This window comes from Urocampus carinirostris, chromosome 18, assembly GCF_059441175.1.
Source record: "Urocampus carinirostris isolate Australia breed hairy pipefish chromosome 18, RoL_Ucar_1.0, whole genome shotgun sequence".
Lineage (NCBI taxonomy): Eukaryota > Metazoa > Chordata > Actinopteri > Syngnathiformes > Syngnathidae > Urocampus > Urocampus carinirostris.
In genome coordinates this window covers 13,729,813-13,744,068 of record NC_142366.1, presented here as the reverse complement: position 1 = coordinate 13,744,068, position 14,256 = coordinate 13,729,813, and the positions used below count along the sequence as shown (strand labels likewise).

At 41.9% G+C, this 14,256-nt stretch overlaps 2 protein-coding genes and 1 pseudogene across 2 annotated transcripts in view; 2 read left to right on the top strand and 1 right to left on the bottom strand.

Annotated features, from left to right (window-relative positions):
- Positions 1-1,181: 1,181 nt before the first annotated feature.
- Positions 1,182-5,627, top strand: rnf6 (ring finger protein (C3H2C3 type) 6). The gene is made up of 4 exons (XM_088322600.1): positions 1,182-1,275; positions 2,084-2,239; positions 2,396-2,554; positions 2,895-5,627. The coding sequence occupies exons 2-4, from the start codon at positions 2,092-2,094 to the stop codon at positions 4,718-4,720; spliced, it is 2,133 nt and encodes a 710-aa protein (XP_088178726.1). The 5' UTR covers positions 1,182-1,275; positions 2,084-2,091; the 3' UTR covers positions 4,721-5,627.
- A 1,898-nt stretch (positions 5,628-7,525) lies between these two features.
- Positions 7,526-7,794, bottom strand: LOC148348427 (U2 spliceosomal RNA; annotated as a pseudogene).
- Positions 7,795-10,038: 2,244 nt separating this feature from the next.
- atp8a2 (ATPase phospholipid transporting 8A2) overlaps positions 10,039-14,256 on the top strand; it is a 68,501-nt gene continuing 64,283 nt past the window's right edge. The window contains exon 1 of the mRNA XM_088322836.1: positions 10,039-10,231. Coding sequence (XP_088178962.1) covers positions 10,189-10,231 — 43 coding nt within the window. The 5' untranslated portion in view covers positions 10,039-10,188. The remainder of the gene's footprint in view (positions 10,232-14,256) is intronic.

Genomic DNA, 14,256 nt, shown 5'->3' with positions numbered 1-14,256 from the left:
TGGTAGTTGGACGCTAATATGAGGACGGGACCTAGATATCCACTGACTTTTTCCGGTTAAAGTTGTTTTTCCTTTCTGTCTTTCTCATTTGTCAAGTCAAGTTCTGTTTTATTGTATATCCCTTAATCACAAGAAGTCTCAAAAGGCAACACAGACCAGACTTTTACAGACTACAGACTATTATGACACCATCCCCTGATCTAAAACCTACATGAGGGCAGGAAAAACTCAAACCACAGCGTGAGGACAATTGTCTCAAAGTTGTTGATTAGAAACTCACTCATCTCATCTCATTAGTTGTACCCCAGCCATCTCCGGGTAGTGGGCAGGGGACACCCTGAACTGGTTGCCAGCCAATCGCAGGGCACACGGGGACAGACAACTCACTCGCTCATTCACACCTAGGGACAATTTGGACCGGCCAATTCACCTGAAATGCATGTTTTTGGAATGTGGGAGGAAACCGGAGTGCCCGGAGGAAACCCACGCAAGCACGGGGAGAAAATACAAACTCCCCACAGGAAATCTGGAGCTGGATTTGAATCCACGCAGGAGGTTCCCATGACATGAACTGTGCCGCACTGTAACCTTGTATTTGGATGAATGTGGAAAGAAGTTTGAATGTGCTAAAATGTGTATATAAAACAAATTATAAATGAATTAGTAAATAAATCATAATTTAAATCAGGCTTTAAATTAAATGTATAGTATAGAGTTGGCTTTATTGTCATTGATAACGTAATGTGCATTTTGAGAACGATATTAGACGTACCATACATGATAAAAAAAATATTAAAATAATTAAAAGGAAAAATAAATATTAAAGAATATTAGTGTGATGTGTTTTCTCTTGTGTTTTCCACACAAACTGAAATAGACGCAATACTACAAGTTTAAGAGTGCATTTTAATGGTATTTCAAATTATTCACCAGAAATTTTGTTTTTACATACTTTCCCAAACTGTAGCCTGTCAATTTTTAAAACAATAACAAAGTATAACATATATTTGTCTGTGTCGTAATTTTAGCAAATTTAGGACACTAATGTTAGAAAAATATTTTGCAGCTGAATAGAATTTTTGCCTGAAGTTTGTATAGGGGCGTTTTGGATGTTGCATTTGTATAACAAAACCGGTGTTTTGGTAAAACAGGAACTAATGTAGTCTGTCCATTATAACACGGACTGTATACGCCGTCACGCCACCTGGTCCCATCTTGGGTAGAGCGAGAAAAGGAAAACGAAGGGAAGCGTCCATGTTACAGCTGCTCTATCGGGTACTTTGTCGTTTTTACGTCGTTGTCATCTCACCTAAAACGACGCTGATGCTTGGCATTATTTAACTCACGCGTTCACTCGATATATCGTTTGTTTATTCGATGCTTATCGGCAAATCTTATTCGGCAAGCTAACGTTGTGTGTTCGGGTTGCTATCCGTCAGTTGCGCTAACTAGCTTGGGCACCGCTAGCCCTTAATACGATGCGTATCAAAATGTTTCTCTGTGTCATTGCAGTGTCCGCCCAAGTGGTTTTACATTTGATGGCAACAGAGGCTTCCTCGTCATTACATTTTGGGTGACACTTTTGGAAAATACGGAACATTCTTTTGTCTTTGCCTTCGGTTACACGGAGACCCTGTCCTTTGCTTGTGGTTCCTCCCCTCCGCGGCGACAATTGGACATTCGGCCCGTCACTCACCTTGATCCAGCCAGGCGATTGGCTTTCACCGATAAGAGGGCCGTTTCGTATTAGGTTGTTTTATCGCCGCTAGTCTTCAACGTGGCCTTCTTAGCTTCTGTAAGAAAACAACTTACCCGGTAATAACGTTGACCTAAATGTCGACGCTGAAAGCTCCCCTAATGCCTGCTTGCGGCCCAAATGTTTAAATGTTGGCGTTACGGCTTCCTCTCGGGGCCAAGCTTTGGGCTAAAGACGAGAACTGTCGGTTTTCGTCAGTGCAGGATTCGAGCCAAAATGGATGACGCTGACAGTGTTGCTGTTTCCAGTAACGGCAATCTGGTTCAGATTTGCTGTACTAATCTGGACAATAAATGACAGCGATTTCTCCTTGTTACTGTCTACTAGCACTGTTTATGGTTATGGACCCTCCTGGTGGGGGAGACGAGCGTCGGAGACAGGCCGAGCGTCTTCGGAGGGAGGAGGCCTACTATCATTTTATTAATGACCTGAGTGAGGAGGAGTATCGCCTTATGAGAGACAGCAACCTACTGGGCACTCCCGGTGAGCAGAGCCACTTAGGCTTTCTGTGTTTGCAGCACTTGATTAAATAGAAACATGCTCATTATGCAGACGTTGCTAGTCACGATCATCAACAAAGGAATCCTATTTTAACCCGTATGTTTTTGTTTTGCGTGTACCCGGAACCTGTCAAAACAGGGGAGGTGACTGCTGAAGAACTTCAGCAACGTCTGGATGGAGCTAAGGAGCGTGAGTCATCCCAACCCAACACTGAGCAGCATTTGTTGGCCGCAGAGCCCGTGGAACAGCAAAGTGGAAGCGGAGAAGACAGAAGCCCTGGTGTGCGGCGAGGAACAGGTGGGACTTTCTTGAGGACCAACCTCAACGTTGCTTTTTGATTATATATTTTTATCTGCAGCAAGGTTGGGATTGAAAATCATCTGTCTCTATTTCTTTGTCAAGATTACTTATGGTCAATTCGATGAATGCGCCAACCCTTAAAGAATTTATCACCGTCTTCTACCACGACGGAACGTGGACATAACTTTGGCCCTATTACAGATGTCCCCAAATTAGAGAATCCAGATTGGTTTTGAAATGCCGGCATCTGTCATGATGATAAAAGCAGTTTTGCAAATAAATGATTGTAATAAATAACAAAATCAACATTGAAGTAATCTGTGTGCTTTGCTTCCAGGCAACACAGAGCCAGGGGCTGAAGCATCAAACGGAGACTCTCTGCTGGAGTGGTTGAATACTTTCCGGCGCACCGGCAACGCTACCCGCAGCGGGCAGAGCGGCAATCAGACTTGGCGAGCTGTCAGCAGGACCAATCCCAACAGCGGCGAATTCCGCTTCAGCCTGGAGATTAACATAAACCATGACCAGCCCGAAGCAGGGGAGCATGCTGACGCTTTGGACGTTGCCGAGCAGCCAGCTCCCACCACCGCGGGCTCAACTTCACCGCCACGCCGTGCCGCTTCGTCGGGGGCCGCTCGGTCTTCTGGCCCGCCAAGGCCGTCCCCTTACCCTACGCCACGGCCTGCCCTCAGCAGGAGGATACAAACTCGGCGGACACGCAGCAGTAGCACTCTCTCGATTACCCCCCCTGCTCATTCAACCCATGTTGTGCCCCCTCCTCAGAGAAGAGGAGACCACATGCACTCTTTAGTAACAACGCCCACTAGTTCCCATTTGGATCAGTCGGCATCTTCTCCGCGTCCACTCGCCAATGAAGAGCGGGAGCAAAGCCGTGCTAATGTGACTTTATCGCTCAACTGTCCCCGCATATCGCCCCAGCCGGCTCCCCCACCGCCAGCGCCGGCGATAGGGCAGGAAACTCGTCGGACTCGATCACGCGGGCGTTGGCACCGGGTGGGAGCAGAGTGGAATGGCTCCGTCACGGCCCGGACGTCCAGACGAAGTCGTTCACCTTTGCACAGAAGCCCTGCGAGGGGGGCATTTTCTAACAGTGATGTTAGCGGCTCTAGTATCCACATTGTCGATGCGGGCACCAGTTCGGTTCCTGTGGAGACGGGCGAGGCGGCGAACGAGTCAACCGCCACTTTAACGGAGCCTTCAGCCGAAACTAATGAAGGATCACATTCGACCGGTGCAGGAGGTTTGTCATCCGTTCGCCGCCACCCTACCATCATGCTGGACCTACAGGTCCGGAGGATCCGACCCGGAGAAAACCGGGACCGGGATAGCATTGCCAGCAGGACACGGTCTCGGGCTCGTGTGGCTGAGAACACTGTAACCTTCGAGAGCGACAGCGGCGGCTTTCGACGCACCATCTCGCGTTCTGAGCGTGCCGGGATCCGCACTTATGTCAGCACCATTCGAATCCCGCTGCGACGCATCAGCGAGACTGGCCTGGGCGAGCCCAACTCCACTGCGCTGCGCTCTATCCTGCGCCAGATCATGACCGGGTTCGGGGAGCTGAGCTCCCTCATGGAAACGGAGGCTGATTCTGAAACGCCGAGCCACGTAGATGTTGGCGTTACAAACTCAAATACCGCGCCTGCGGCTCGCGTGTACGCCAGTGAGAACGCACCGGTCCCGATAAGATCAAGCGGGCAAGATGAAGAGCCAGTAGTGGCGGCCAGTGACGAAGAGGAGCCCTCTGCTCAAGCCAGGCTCAGTGGCAGCCCCGCAAATGCCACGGAGGGCCGACCGCCTACCAGTCGGGACACGAACAACCTGGTGGAAAATGGCACTTTACCCATCCTGCGGCTGGCTCAGTTTTTCCTGTTGAATGACGAGGACGATGAAGAGCACCCGCGCGGCCTCACCAAAGAGCAGATTGACAATTTGGCCACACGGTCATACGGCCTGGCCAGTTTGGAGGGCGAGGCGGGCCGCGCCTGCAGCGTCTGTATCAACGAGTACGCCCAGGGCAACAAGCTGCGGCGCTTGCCCTGCGCGCATGAGTTTCACATTCATTGCATCGACCGCTGGCTCTCAGAGAACAACACCTGCCCCATCTGCAGGCAGCCCATTTTAACAGCGCACCACGACTGACCCGCTTGGGCACATTTGACGGCTGAGCATCCGCTTGTACATACGTACGATCATTTCTGTCAGGAAGATGATTGAAAAGGGGTGTTTCAGAAAGATTTAGGAGAGTGAGCTGAAAAAAAGGCGTGGATCCAGAGAAACAATAAAGGTTTATTTTTTTAGGCTTTTTGATTTGTTTCCTTGTCTGCATCTTGTCGCAAATTCATTCAAGATGTTCCCCAAATGATTTTTTAAATTTGATTTGTCTGCCGTAGACTGTAAATAATCTCCAGCAGACCAGGTTAAAATTGAGCGTTTTACCGTTTTAAGATGTTTGTAGTCAATTGCTTTCACAAAACTGATTAAGGCGATGAGAACATCAAAATAGGGGAGTTTTTATTTTCGTTTAGATATTTTGCCCCAAGATTTTGCAAAACAACAAAAGCGCTATGAGAGGAATAAGAGAATATAAGTTAATACAAATGTATTTGAGTTTCTGTATTTAATTTGTAATAAAGATTGTATTAATCTAGAGTCCGTTTTTATGATTTGTGAAGTATCCTTGCAACAATTCAGAAGCTGCCTGAAGATGAAAGCTGGTCATTTTTCAGGAACTCTCCATAAAAAAGCCAGATGTCAGTGTTGGCATTTAGCTGTGCAATACATGCAGAATAATAAAACATGCTTCATGAGGCATGTGCAAATGAAGGAATTTATCTCTTCAGACCTGGCCGATTTCCACATAATATTTATTCAGTTTCTATTCAAGGAGATGGGATGGGGGAATCCAACTGTTTGAAACCACCAATGTGTGTATCATGGTGACATCAGTAAACACTTGTAAGATTTTGTTTCTGTGCACCCTAATCTTGTGTGAGCAGTTCTGTTCCCCTGACAACACAATAAAACGCAGATGCTTTGTTATGCTCAATCATGCCTTGTTTTTGTCTGCAAAAGTAACCATAAGTGTATTCTGTTCTTTATTGCCCCGGTCCAATTCAGGGCAGTTTGGTGTTTGTGCGGAAAAACACAAAGAAACTTACATTTTCCATTATTTTCCCTTACAAATAAAATCCTTGTTACATCGCTTAAAAAATCCTCCTTCTAGATTCATAGTCATTGTAAAAAACAAAGGTTGTTACATAATTTCATACATGTCAACCTTTCTCAAGTGCTCCCGTTATTAATGATAGCCCATACTAAACAATAAACCCTTACAAACACAACACAGCAAGACAAACTAAGATCAAGTTATTTTTATTTGTATAGCCCTTAATCACAAAGAGTCTCAAAGGGCTGCACAGGTTATTGCACAGACTATTATTTCAGACTATTATTACACCATCCCCTGATCTGGAACCAACACGAGGGCAAGGAAAAACTCAAAAACCTCAACATGAGGAAAATGAAAAAACCTTGAGAAGGGGCCGCACATGTGGTATCCTCCTTTCAGGATTACTAGACAGCAAATTATGTTGCAATTACAAATAATAGAGATATTGTCCACAAAAAGTATAGGTTATTCATATGCTATAGAGTAGACGTGTGTTTTAAGCTTAGATTTAAACATTTCCACTGAGGTTGCAGATCGGATCTCAGGGGGAAGAGCATTCCACAGCACCGGTGCCCGGATGGGGAACGCTCTCAAACCTGCGGAACACTTCTTGGCTCTTGGGATCACTAGTTGACCGGCGCTTTCAGGACGGAACATAGGGCGAAATCAGATCTGAAAGATATGAGGGAGCAAGTCCATGTATGATTTTGTATAATACTAAGAGAACATTAAAATCACATCTTAGGCTAACAGGGAGACAATGCAGGTTAGCCAAAATCGGCGTGATGTGATCAGACTTTTTTGTCCCAGTTAAAAGCCTCGCAGCGGCATTTTGTACCAGCTGAAGACTCTTGATTCTGGACTTCGGGAGACCGGAGAGTAGTGCAAATTTTATCCATCCATTATCTGCACCGCTTATCCTCGGCATTACAGTAATAAAAGATAATTTGTGTAAATAATTTTATTTCCCAAGTAAACAACACAATACTCTCGGCATTTTTCTTAGTTCTTTCACCACTTGGAGCAAATTTAGTGTTGCTAATTATATATGGCAGTATTTTTTCCCCGTCCAAAAATTGTAAACGGTGTAGACAACTTGAAATGATCAAAAAGTAGAGAATGTGGGCAAAATTCACTGTTTTCTGTGGTACACTTATACCACTACTTTCACAAGGGGGTGCAACTGTCATGTCTGCATCTTTCTCTTGGTCTAATATTTCTCTATAATCTGCAAAATGTTTATAAAAAAAGTACTTTCAATATTCACCAAGTATTTGTAATGATTTAAATGTAAATAAAATGCACTTCAAATAGTATTTTGTATTTTAGATATCTTTTTGTTGACACACAGGCCAAATTTTATTGTCTGTAGTGCAATGTAATCAATATCTCTAGGCCATAAAATGATAAAATCGTGTTTAAAAATATTTTTATAAACTACATTAATTAAATTTCATTATTATATAAATGTCATGAAGTTTTACTTTTACTACGGTTTTGTTCAAATTCTACATGTCCCAGTAGTAAGTAATTAGAATGTGCTCAAAAGACTATACACATATATATGTTTAAGTTATTACCTTTTTGCTTTTCTGTTGAGAGTTAGCTGGCTAAAAACCCTTTTTTTAAGGGTTATTGTTCTATCTTCGTTATTCATTATCCATTATCCGTTATCGGTCAGTTCATAATACGCTACAAAGCCTAGGAGCCGGGACACTTACTCTCAGCCAAAAGGCCAAGCTAAGGTCCTAGCCCTAAAGCCTTGCTGCGATCATTGCGGATGCACCGTTCCCGGAGGAACTGCAATACCGGGGCGATGCGTGGAGTGGACAGATCAAGCTCTTATTCCATCTCCGGATTGCAAAAATCAATGATCATGGCTCAAGCGATGTCGACACATTTAGATTTAGGGGGGGGGGTTTAAGGGTTATTGTTCTATCTGCTTTATTCATTATCCATTATCCGTTATCGGTCAGTTCATAATACGCTACAAAGCTTAGGGGGTCGGGACACTTACTCTCAGCCAAAAGGCCAAGTTAAGGTTCCCGGAGGTACTGCAATACCGGGCCGATGCGTGGAGTGGACAGAGCAAGCTCTTATTCCATATTCCAATAGATAGCACTCCGTCCTGGAACCACGGAAATTAGATTGAGAGGTGATAATAATAATCCATACATCCATCCATTATCTGCACCGCTTATCCTCAGTAGGGTCGCGGGGGTGCTGGAGCCCATCCCAGCTATCTTCGGGCAGTGGGCAGGGGACACCCTGAACTGGTTGCCAGCCAGTCGCAGGGCACACAGGGGCAGACAACTTACTCGCTCATTCACACCTAGTGACAATTCGGACCGGCCAATTAACCTGCATGTTTTTGGAATGTGGGAAGAAACCGGAGTGACAAGAGGAAACGCACGCAAGCACGGGGAGAACATGCAAACTCCACACAGGAGGTTCGATCTCATAACCTCAGAACTGTGCCGCACACACGCTAACCACTCCGCTGCAGTGCTGCCAGATAGTAATAATATTATTCGTTATTAATATTATAATGATTCATTCATATAGAATAGATGTACCGGTATGTGTTTATGAACAGAACATGTTTTTTTTTTTTTTTTTTTTTTAAAAGCTTTGTTAGTAAAATGATTCCATGTTTGTTATTAATTGGGAGGGTACAAAACATTTTGAGACACTGTTTAAGAAAACACGCTATAATTATAATTGTATTCAATTAGTATTTCTTATTGTTGAACATTCAGATTCAGATTCAGATTCAGATCTACTTTATTGTCATTCTAGTACACGTGTATACAGAACGAAATGTCGATGCATCTGACCCCCACAGTTTCCTTGAATGTACAGATATAAATAATGTTGTATTGTATTTTGGCTACGTGTAGTATTTTACCATAGTGCCGATAGTGCAAGAAGAGTAGCTAACCAGATGTGCAATATGGGCAGTCAGGTTAACAAGTCAGGTACACAGTAACATTAACACTGTAACAATAACGCTGTAATTACAATAGTGCAGAGAGCAATGTGCAAGGAGTGGCAAGCTATAAAAAAAACTGCCAGTAGTGCAAAAGTCAGATTAGCAGCCGTTTAGATTTAAGTTAACTATATGTTAGATTGACCATTTAACAGTCTAATGGCCAGGGGGACTAGACTATTGCGGAGCCTGGTGGTCCTGCACCGCACACTGCAGTACCTCTTCCCAGAGGCTAGCAGAGTGAACAGTCCATGATGGGGGTGAGAGGGGTCCCCGGTAATGTTTTTAGGCAGTGCTTCTGGCCAATGTCCTGAATGGAGGGAAGTGTAGTCCCGATTATTTTCTCTGCTGTCCTCGTTACCCTCCTCACACTACCCCAGTCGGTAGCGCTGCAGCCTCCACACCACACAGAGATACAGCTGGTCAGGATACTCTCTATGGTGCCCCTGTAGAATGTAATGAGGGAGGGTGGGGGCAGGTGGGCTCTCCTCATCCTCCGCAGGAAGTACAGGCGCTGCTGTGCCCTCTTCACCAGTGATGCAGTGTTTACGGACCAGGTGAGTTTGTTTGTAATGTGCACCCCTAGGAACTTGATACTGCTGACAACCTCCACAGCCTTGTTGTTGATGCAAAGTGGGGCATGGTTGGGCTGGTTTTTCCTAAAGTCGACAATGATCTCTTTAGTTTTGTCGACATTCAGGACCAGAACATGTAAGTTTTGTAATAAAATCATAAAGACATGAAACATGATAAGTTTTCAAAAATCATGACACCAAATGTTGCTACAAAAGACGTATTAACCTGGAACTAGATTATGTTAAATTTCCCCCTCCAAATTCATACATCTACCACTGTTAAATTTGACTTTAAGTTCACAACTTTTGTTTCAAATACGTTTTAATTTTATAATCAAAAGGAATTTGAACATCTAAAAGAATGTAGCATAAATCAATATTGTAGTCGTGGGTATGCGACTGTGGTGTTTTATTTCGAAATTAAAACCTGATCTAGAAAATCTATTAGCATGCACCTGTTATAATGTTAGCATAAATATATCAACATCGTCAGCACTTTCAAAATACAAATACATAATGCTTATTTACTGTATTGTTGTCTCTTAAGTCACAAGAGTAGTGCAAAAATAAAGGAAAGAAAGCAGGAATAAACATAGAAAAAGGATGATTACATAGTTTTATAGCGATTTTACTATTCTGTTTACACAACTAATACTTTTACTTTGAAAATCCACTGTCTTGGGACGGAACTAGTGATCCTATCTCCTCTTCGTTCCTCCATCGGTGAAGCGGTCAGAGCGAACATGGTACCCGGTCGTCGGCGGCATCTGCGGCCGCGGCCCGAAGTTGTTACCCGGCTCGGCTTGGGCGAGCCCTAAGCGATTATGTCCAGGTTCGTCCTTCCACAACCACCACCTCCTCGTCGACGGGCACAATGTATTTCAACCGGGGGGGCAAGAAAATCCACAGCGAAGGAGGTAAGATGAAAAAGAAGGCGCCATAGCAACGGCTTGTGTTTTATTAGCCCCACAAGAACGAATTGCGCATTGAGGTTAATGGTGTGTGTCAAGCGTTTGACGGTGAATGATAGACCAAGACAAACGTCCTTTAAATACGATGGTCCTCGTGTCTCTTTATTATTAAGAGTTTTTGGGGTGTTTCGGCGTCTTTTGACGTGCGGCGAATGCTCTTGACTTTAGATCCAAAGATTTGCGCACCAACTGGGGCACGAGCCTATTAGCAAGCCGATTTAAGTGTCACGTGACGCGTCTGAAGAGCGCGCGACCTGGTATAAACGGAACGGGCGTCCTCGTCTTACGTTTGCCCCGACATACGACGCCAAACGTAAGATTCAATCAAATTGTATTTGAATAGCACTTTTTCAGGCAACGAATCAAATTCAATGTACAATAACAAGGTAAATTCCCTATGTATATATGTATGTGTGTATCAGGTGTGCCACCTAGTCCAAAATGTACGGTATTCTAAAATTAGAGGACACTTTTAACTCATGAGCTGCATTTATAAAATAACATAGTAACGTATTAACAGAGTTGGGTAGGGTTACTTTAACTTAATTACTTTCAATTACTTTTGGATTACTCCAATACCAAATATGCTAATAAAAGACAAAAGAAACAAAATATGAATAAAATTATGACTCACAACACGTGTTAAGCTTTCTCTCCTGGCTTTGATCTCTTTGATCTCCGGCATAACTAACATAAAATGCGACAGAAACAAAATGAAAATAAATCCAAACTGCTTGCCAACATCATTTTTGCCTTTCCATGTATTCCGTTACACCCCAAGCCTGTACAAAATGTAGTAATTTTATTCATATTTAGTTTCTTTTGTCTTTTATTAGCATATTTGGTATTGGAGTACTGTAATCCAAAAGTAATTGAAAGTAATCAAGTTAAAGTAACCCTACCCAACCCTGCGTATCAAGTAGTAATGACTGTAGAATGTCATAATGTTATTAATAATACGGTACAGTATTTGTTAATGTGGAAGAGGCAGACCCTTACTCCAAAAAAAAAAGTATTGAAAAGGAGTGGGCATCGCCAGGCTGTATTTGCTCAAGACACACAACAGAAAATGGTGCCCCAACAACCCTGGCGGTTAAGGGATCCATGCACCGTGATAATCTTACGACCCACTAACAACTATAATAATAATATAATAATTTCCTTTGTATTAGATAGATAGATAGATAGATAGATACTTTATTCATCCCCGAAGGGAAATTCACTTTTCCAGCAGCATCCCTAAGCTGAGAACAATCGAAAATAACTGAGAACAATCGAAAATAACACGGGAGCTGCTGGAGTGGCTGCCATTCGTGACGGCGCCGGAGAAACGATTCGTAACAATGTACACAGAACGAAATGTCGATACACCTGACCCGTTGTAGCGAGTCGGTGCAGCCGCAGCCAGAGGGCGCCGCCATTATACCAATTAGGTATGTCTCGGTCGAGGCGCGAACCAGCGACCTCCCAGTCTCAAAGCGGGCACACTACCATCTAGGCTATCAGTCATAGTTAAAAGACAGTATCGATCCCAAGACAACAGTATCAATTTGATCTAAGTTCTCGCTCAAGTGAGAAAAGTCGATATTTGGATTGATTCGCCCACCCTTAATGATTAGTGATAACTGGAAATTTACCAAATAAAGAACTGCTGCTGGCCAATCAAAAATATACTTTCAAACTACAATGGCTTTGCGACATTTGCGCATCACTCGCGTTGAGATGCGAAAACATTTTTGTTCCCCCATTTCAGGATTTTAGTCCCCATCTGGACCTAGTTTTACTCTTTGGGTTTTCCATTCTTGCCTGCGAGAGTAGAATGTCTTTCTGGAAAAGCTGCTGAGTAAGCAAATCCCAAAATGCAGATTCAGCTTTTTTGGTGGTTTTCACATATGTGGTAACCTACCTGACTGCTTGTAAAAGATGGTGTTGATATTCAATGTCGCTATCACCTGGGAGAGTCGAATGTCTTTATGGGAAAAAATGCTGAGTCAACAAATCCAAAAGTAATGTCAACAATAATACAACAAAAATGCTAAAAAATATTTTATTTTGTGTGTTTTTAAGCCAATAACAGAATGGATTTGTCTTTGTCATTGATTATATCAAAATGTACATTGTTTACAATGAAAATATAGGTGGTACTCCAGGAAAAACATGTAGAAAAATACTTAAAAGGGCAGTGTGTATTATTAATGCCTATTAGAGCTAAAAAACTATTTTATTAAAAAAATGAATAAAAAGAAAATACAGATTTCAACAATCAAAAAAAATACATGAACTATCATAAAAATGTACGGGGATATGTGGGATAAGTATCCCCTCGGAATGAAGTGACCATGATGATCCGTTTGCAGATTTTGACTCTTATTTTGTAGGGTTTAATTGTATTAACACATTTTTTTCCTAATGTTTATAATTTTTAAAATTTCTATTATAAAATGGACAGTGTGTATTATTTAGCGCCTCCTAGTGGTAAATAAAACTTCATTCATTAATAAAAACAATACCGATTTAAACGATGACCAAAAATAGATGAACTATCATACATTTATCATGCATTTTTAATAACTTTTTAAATTTTGCATACCATAAGCCTCACATAGAGGGAGCTGACATAATTCTTGCTGCTACAAGTACCTGAAAAAAACAGAAACCTGGCGAAAATTTTGGCAAAAAAAAAAAAAGAGAAGAAAAATGGTGCTTTTGGGTCCCTCGACTCTTTGTAGTTTCTATTCTTTGATATGCCTTTTAGCACTCGTTTCCAGTTGCATGACACAATACAGCAACATCTAGTGGTGAAATCATTCACACTTACACAGTTATATTCATCCTAAAATTTATACTATAAGGTTATCAATGATCGCTAATTTGTAGTTTGCAAATATTTTTTTTTGCTTTTCCCCCTATTTTTTTCTTTTCTTTTTCCTCTTTCCTTCTTCCTTTATTTCTCATTTTTTTCACAAGTTGTGTACATTGTTTAAGAACCTTTTTGAACCTCAAAAAATAGCTCTTAAATGCTACAATGAAAACAATTTCCAAATCTGGAAATTCTCTTTATCTAATCAGAAATACCATTGTCAATCATTTATATTTTTCAAGAAGATACCTGTTAAACAAAAAATATCAAAACATCTGCAATGTCATCTTGTTATTTGCGTAAAAACACGAAACTAAAACATGTAAAATTGATTTGATATGAATACATTATAATAGATGTATGTGTGTGCCTGGATGCTTCTATGAAAATATACCTGCTTTATTTGTATTTAAAATTGGACTTGAATGAAAAAAAGAGCAGGGGTTTGTAGACTTCTTATGCCTACTATAATTAATGACCACTATGGATGCCGCTTCTGCAGAGGCATTTGGCAAGTGTGCGTTGAAGTTCTAAATTGTCGTACTAGTTCTTGATGGCCATGTTTATTTGAGGTGAGGATTTTTTTTCAGTATTTGTCAGCACGGAAGCTAAATAAAGCATGTTGTTATAGGATTGGGTGATTGCAGCCAACTGCCACCGTGTGTGCTCATCAGATAAAGCAAGGCTGAGGCCTTGCAGGGTATGTATGGCGCCAGGCCAGCAGGGGGCACTCATGCGTCATAAACATCCTCCACGATATTTGTTTCACACATGTACACTGATACAAATGTGTGCTCTTTGTGTGTGCATACAGTATTTTAGGGCTGAACAATTTCATTTTTAATTAAATATGCCTTTTCCTCTCTCTTTAATATATCTGTTTTATCGAATTCAAGCAGTAAACGAATCAGTTTTTGATGTTATTTTATTATTATACATGCTTTTTTTTATTTGTACAGGCAGCAAAAAACATACTCTAATTCCTAAATTTTTACATGACTTAAAGATATAGTATATTTGTTCCTGAATAAAGTTAGGAAAACATCTTTAATATAGGGAGAATTATTTAGCTGAGGATAGATTATTTTGCTAATTTCCCCAAACATTTTCT

Coding starts and splice junctions, on each gene's coding strand:
- rnf6 (XM_088322600.1), top strand. CDS start 2,092: ATGGTTATGGACCCTCCTGGTGGGGGAGACGAGCGTCGGAGACAGGCC. Junction 2,240..2,395: donor CAACCTACTGGGCACTCCCG/GTGAGCAGAGCC, acceptor CTGTCAAAACAG/GGGAGGTGACTGCTGAAGAA. Junction 2,555..2,894: donor TGGTGTGCGGCGAGGAACAG/GTGGGACTTTCT, acceptor CTTTGCTTCCAG/GCAACACAGAGCCAGGGGCT.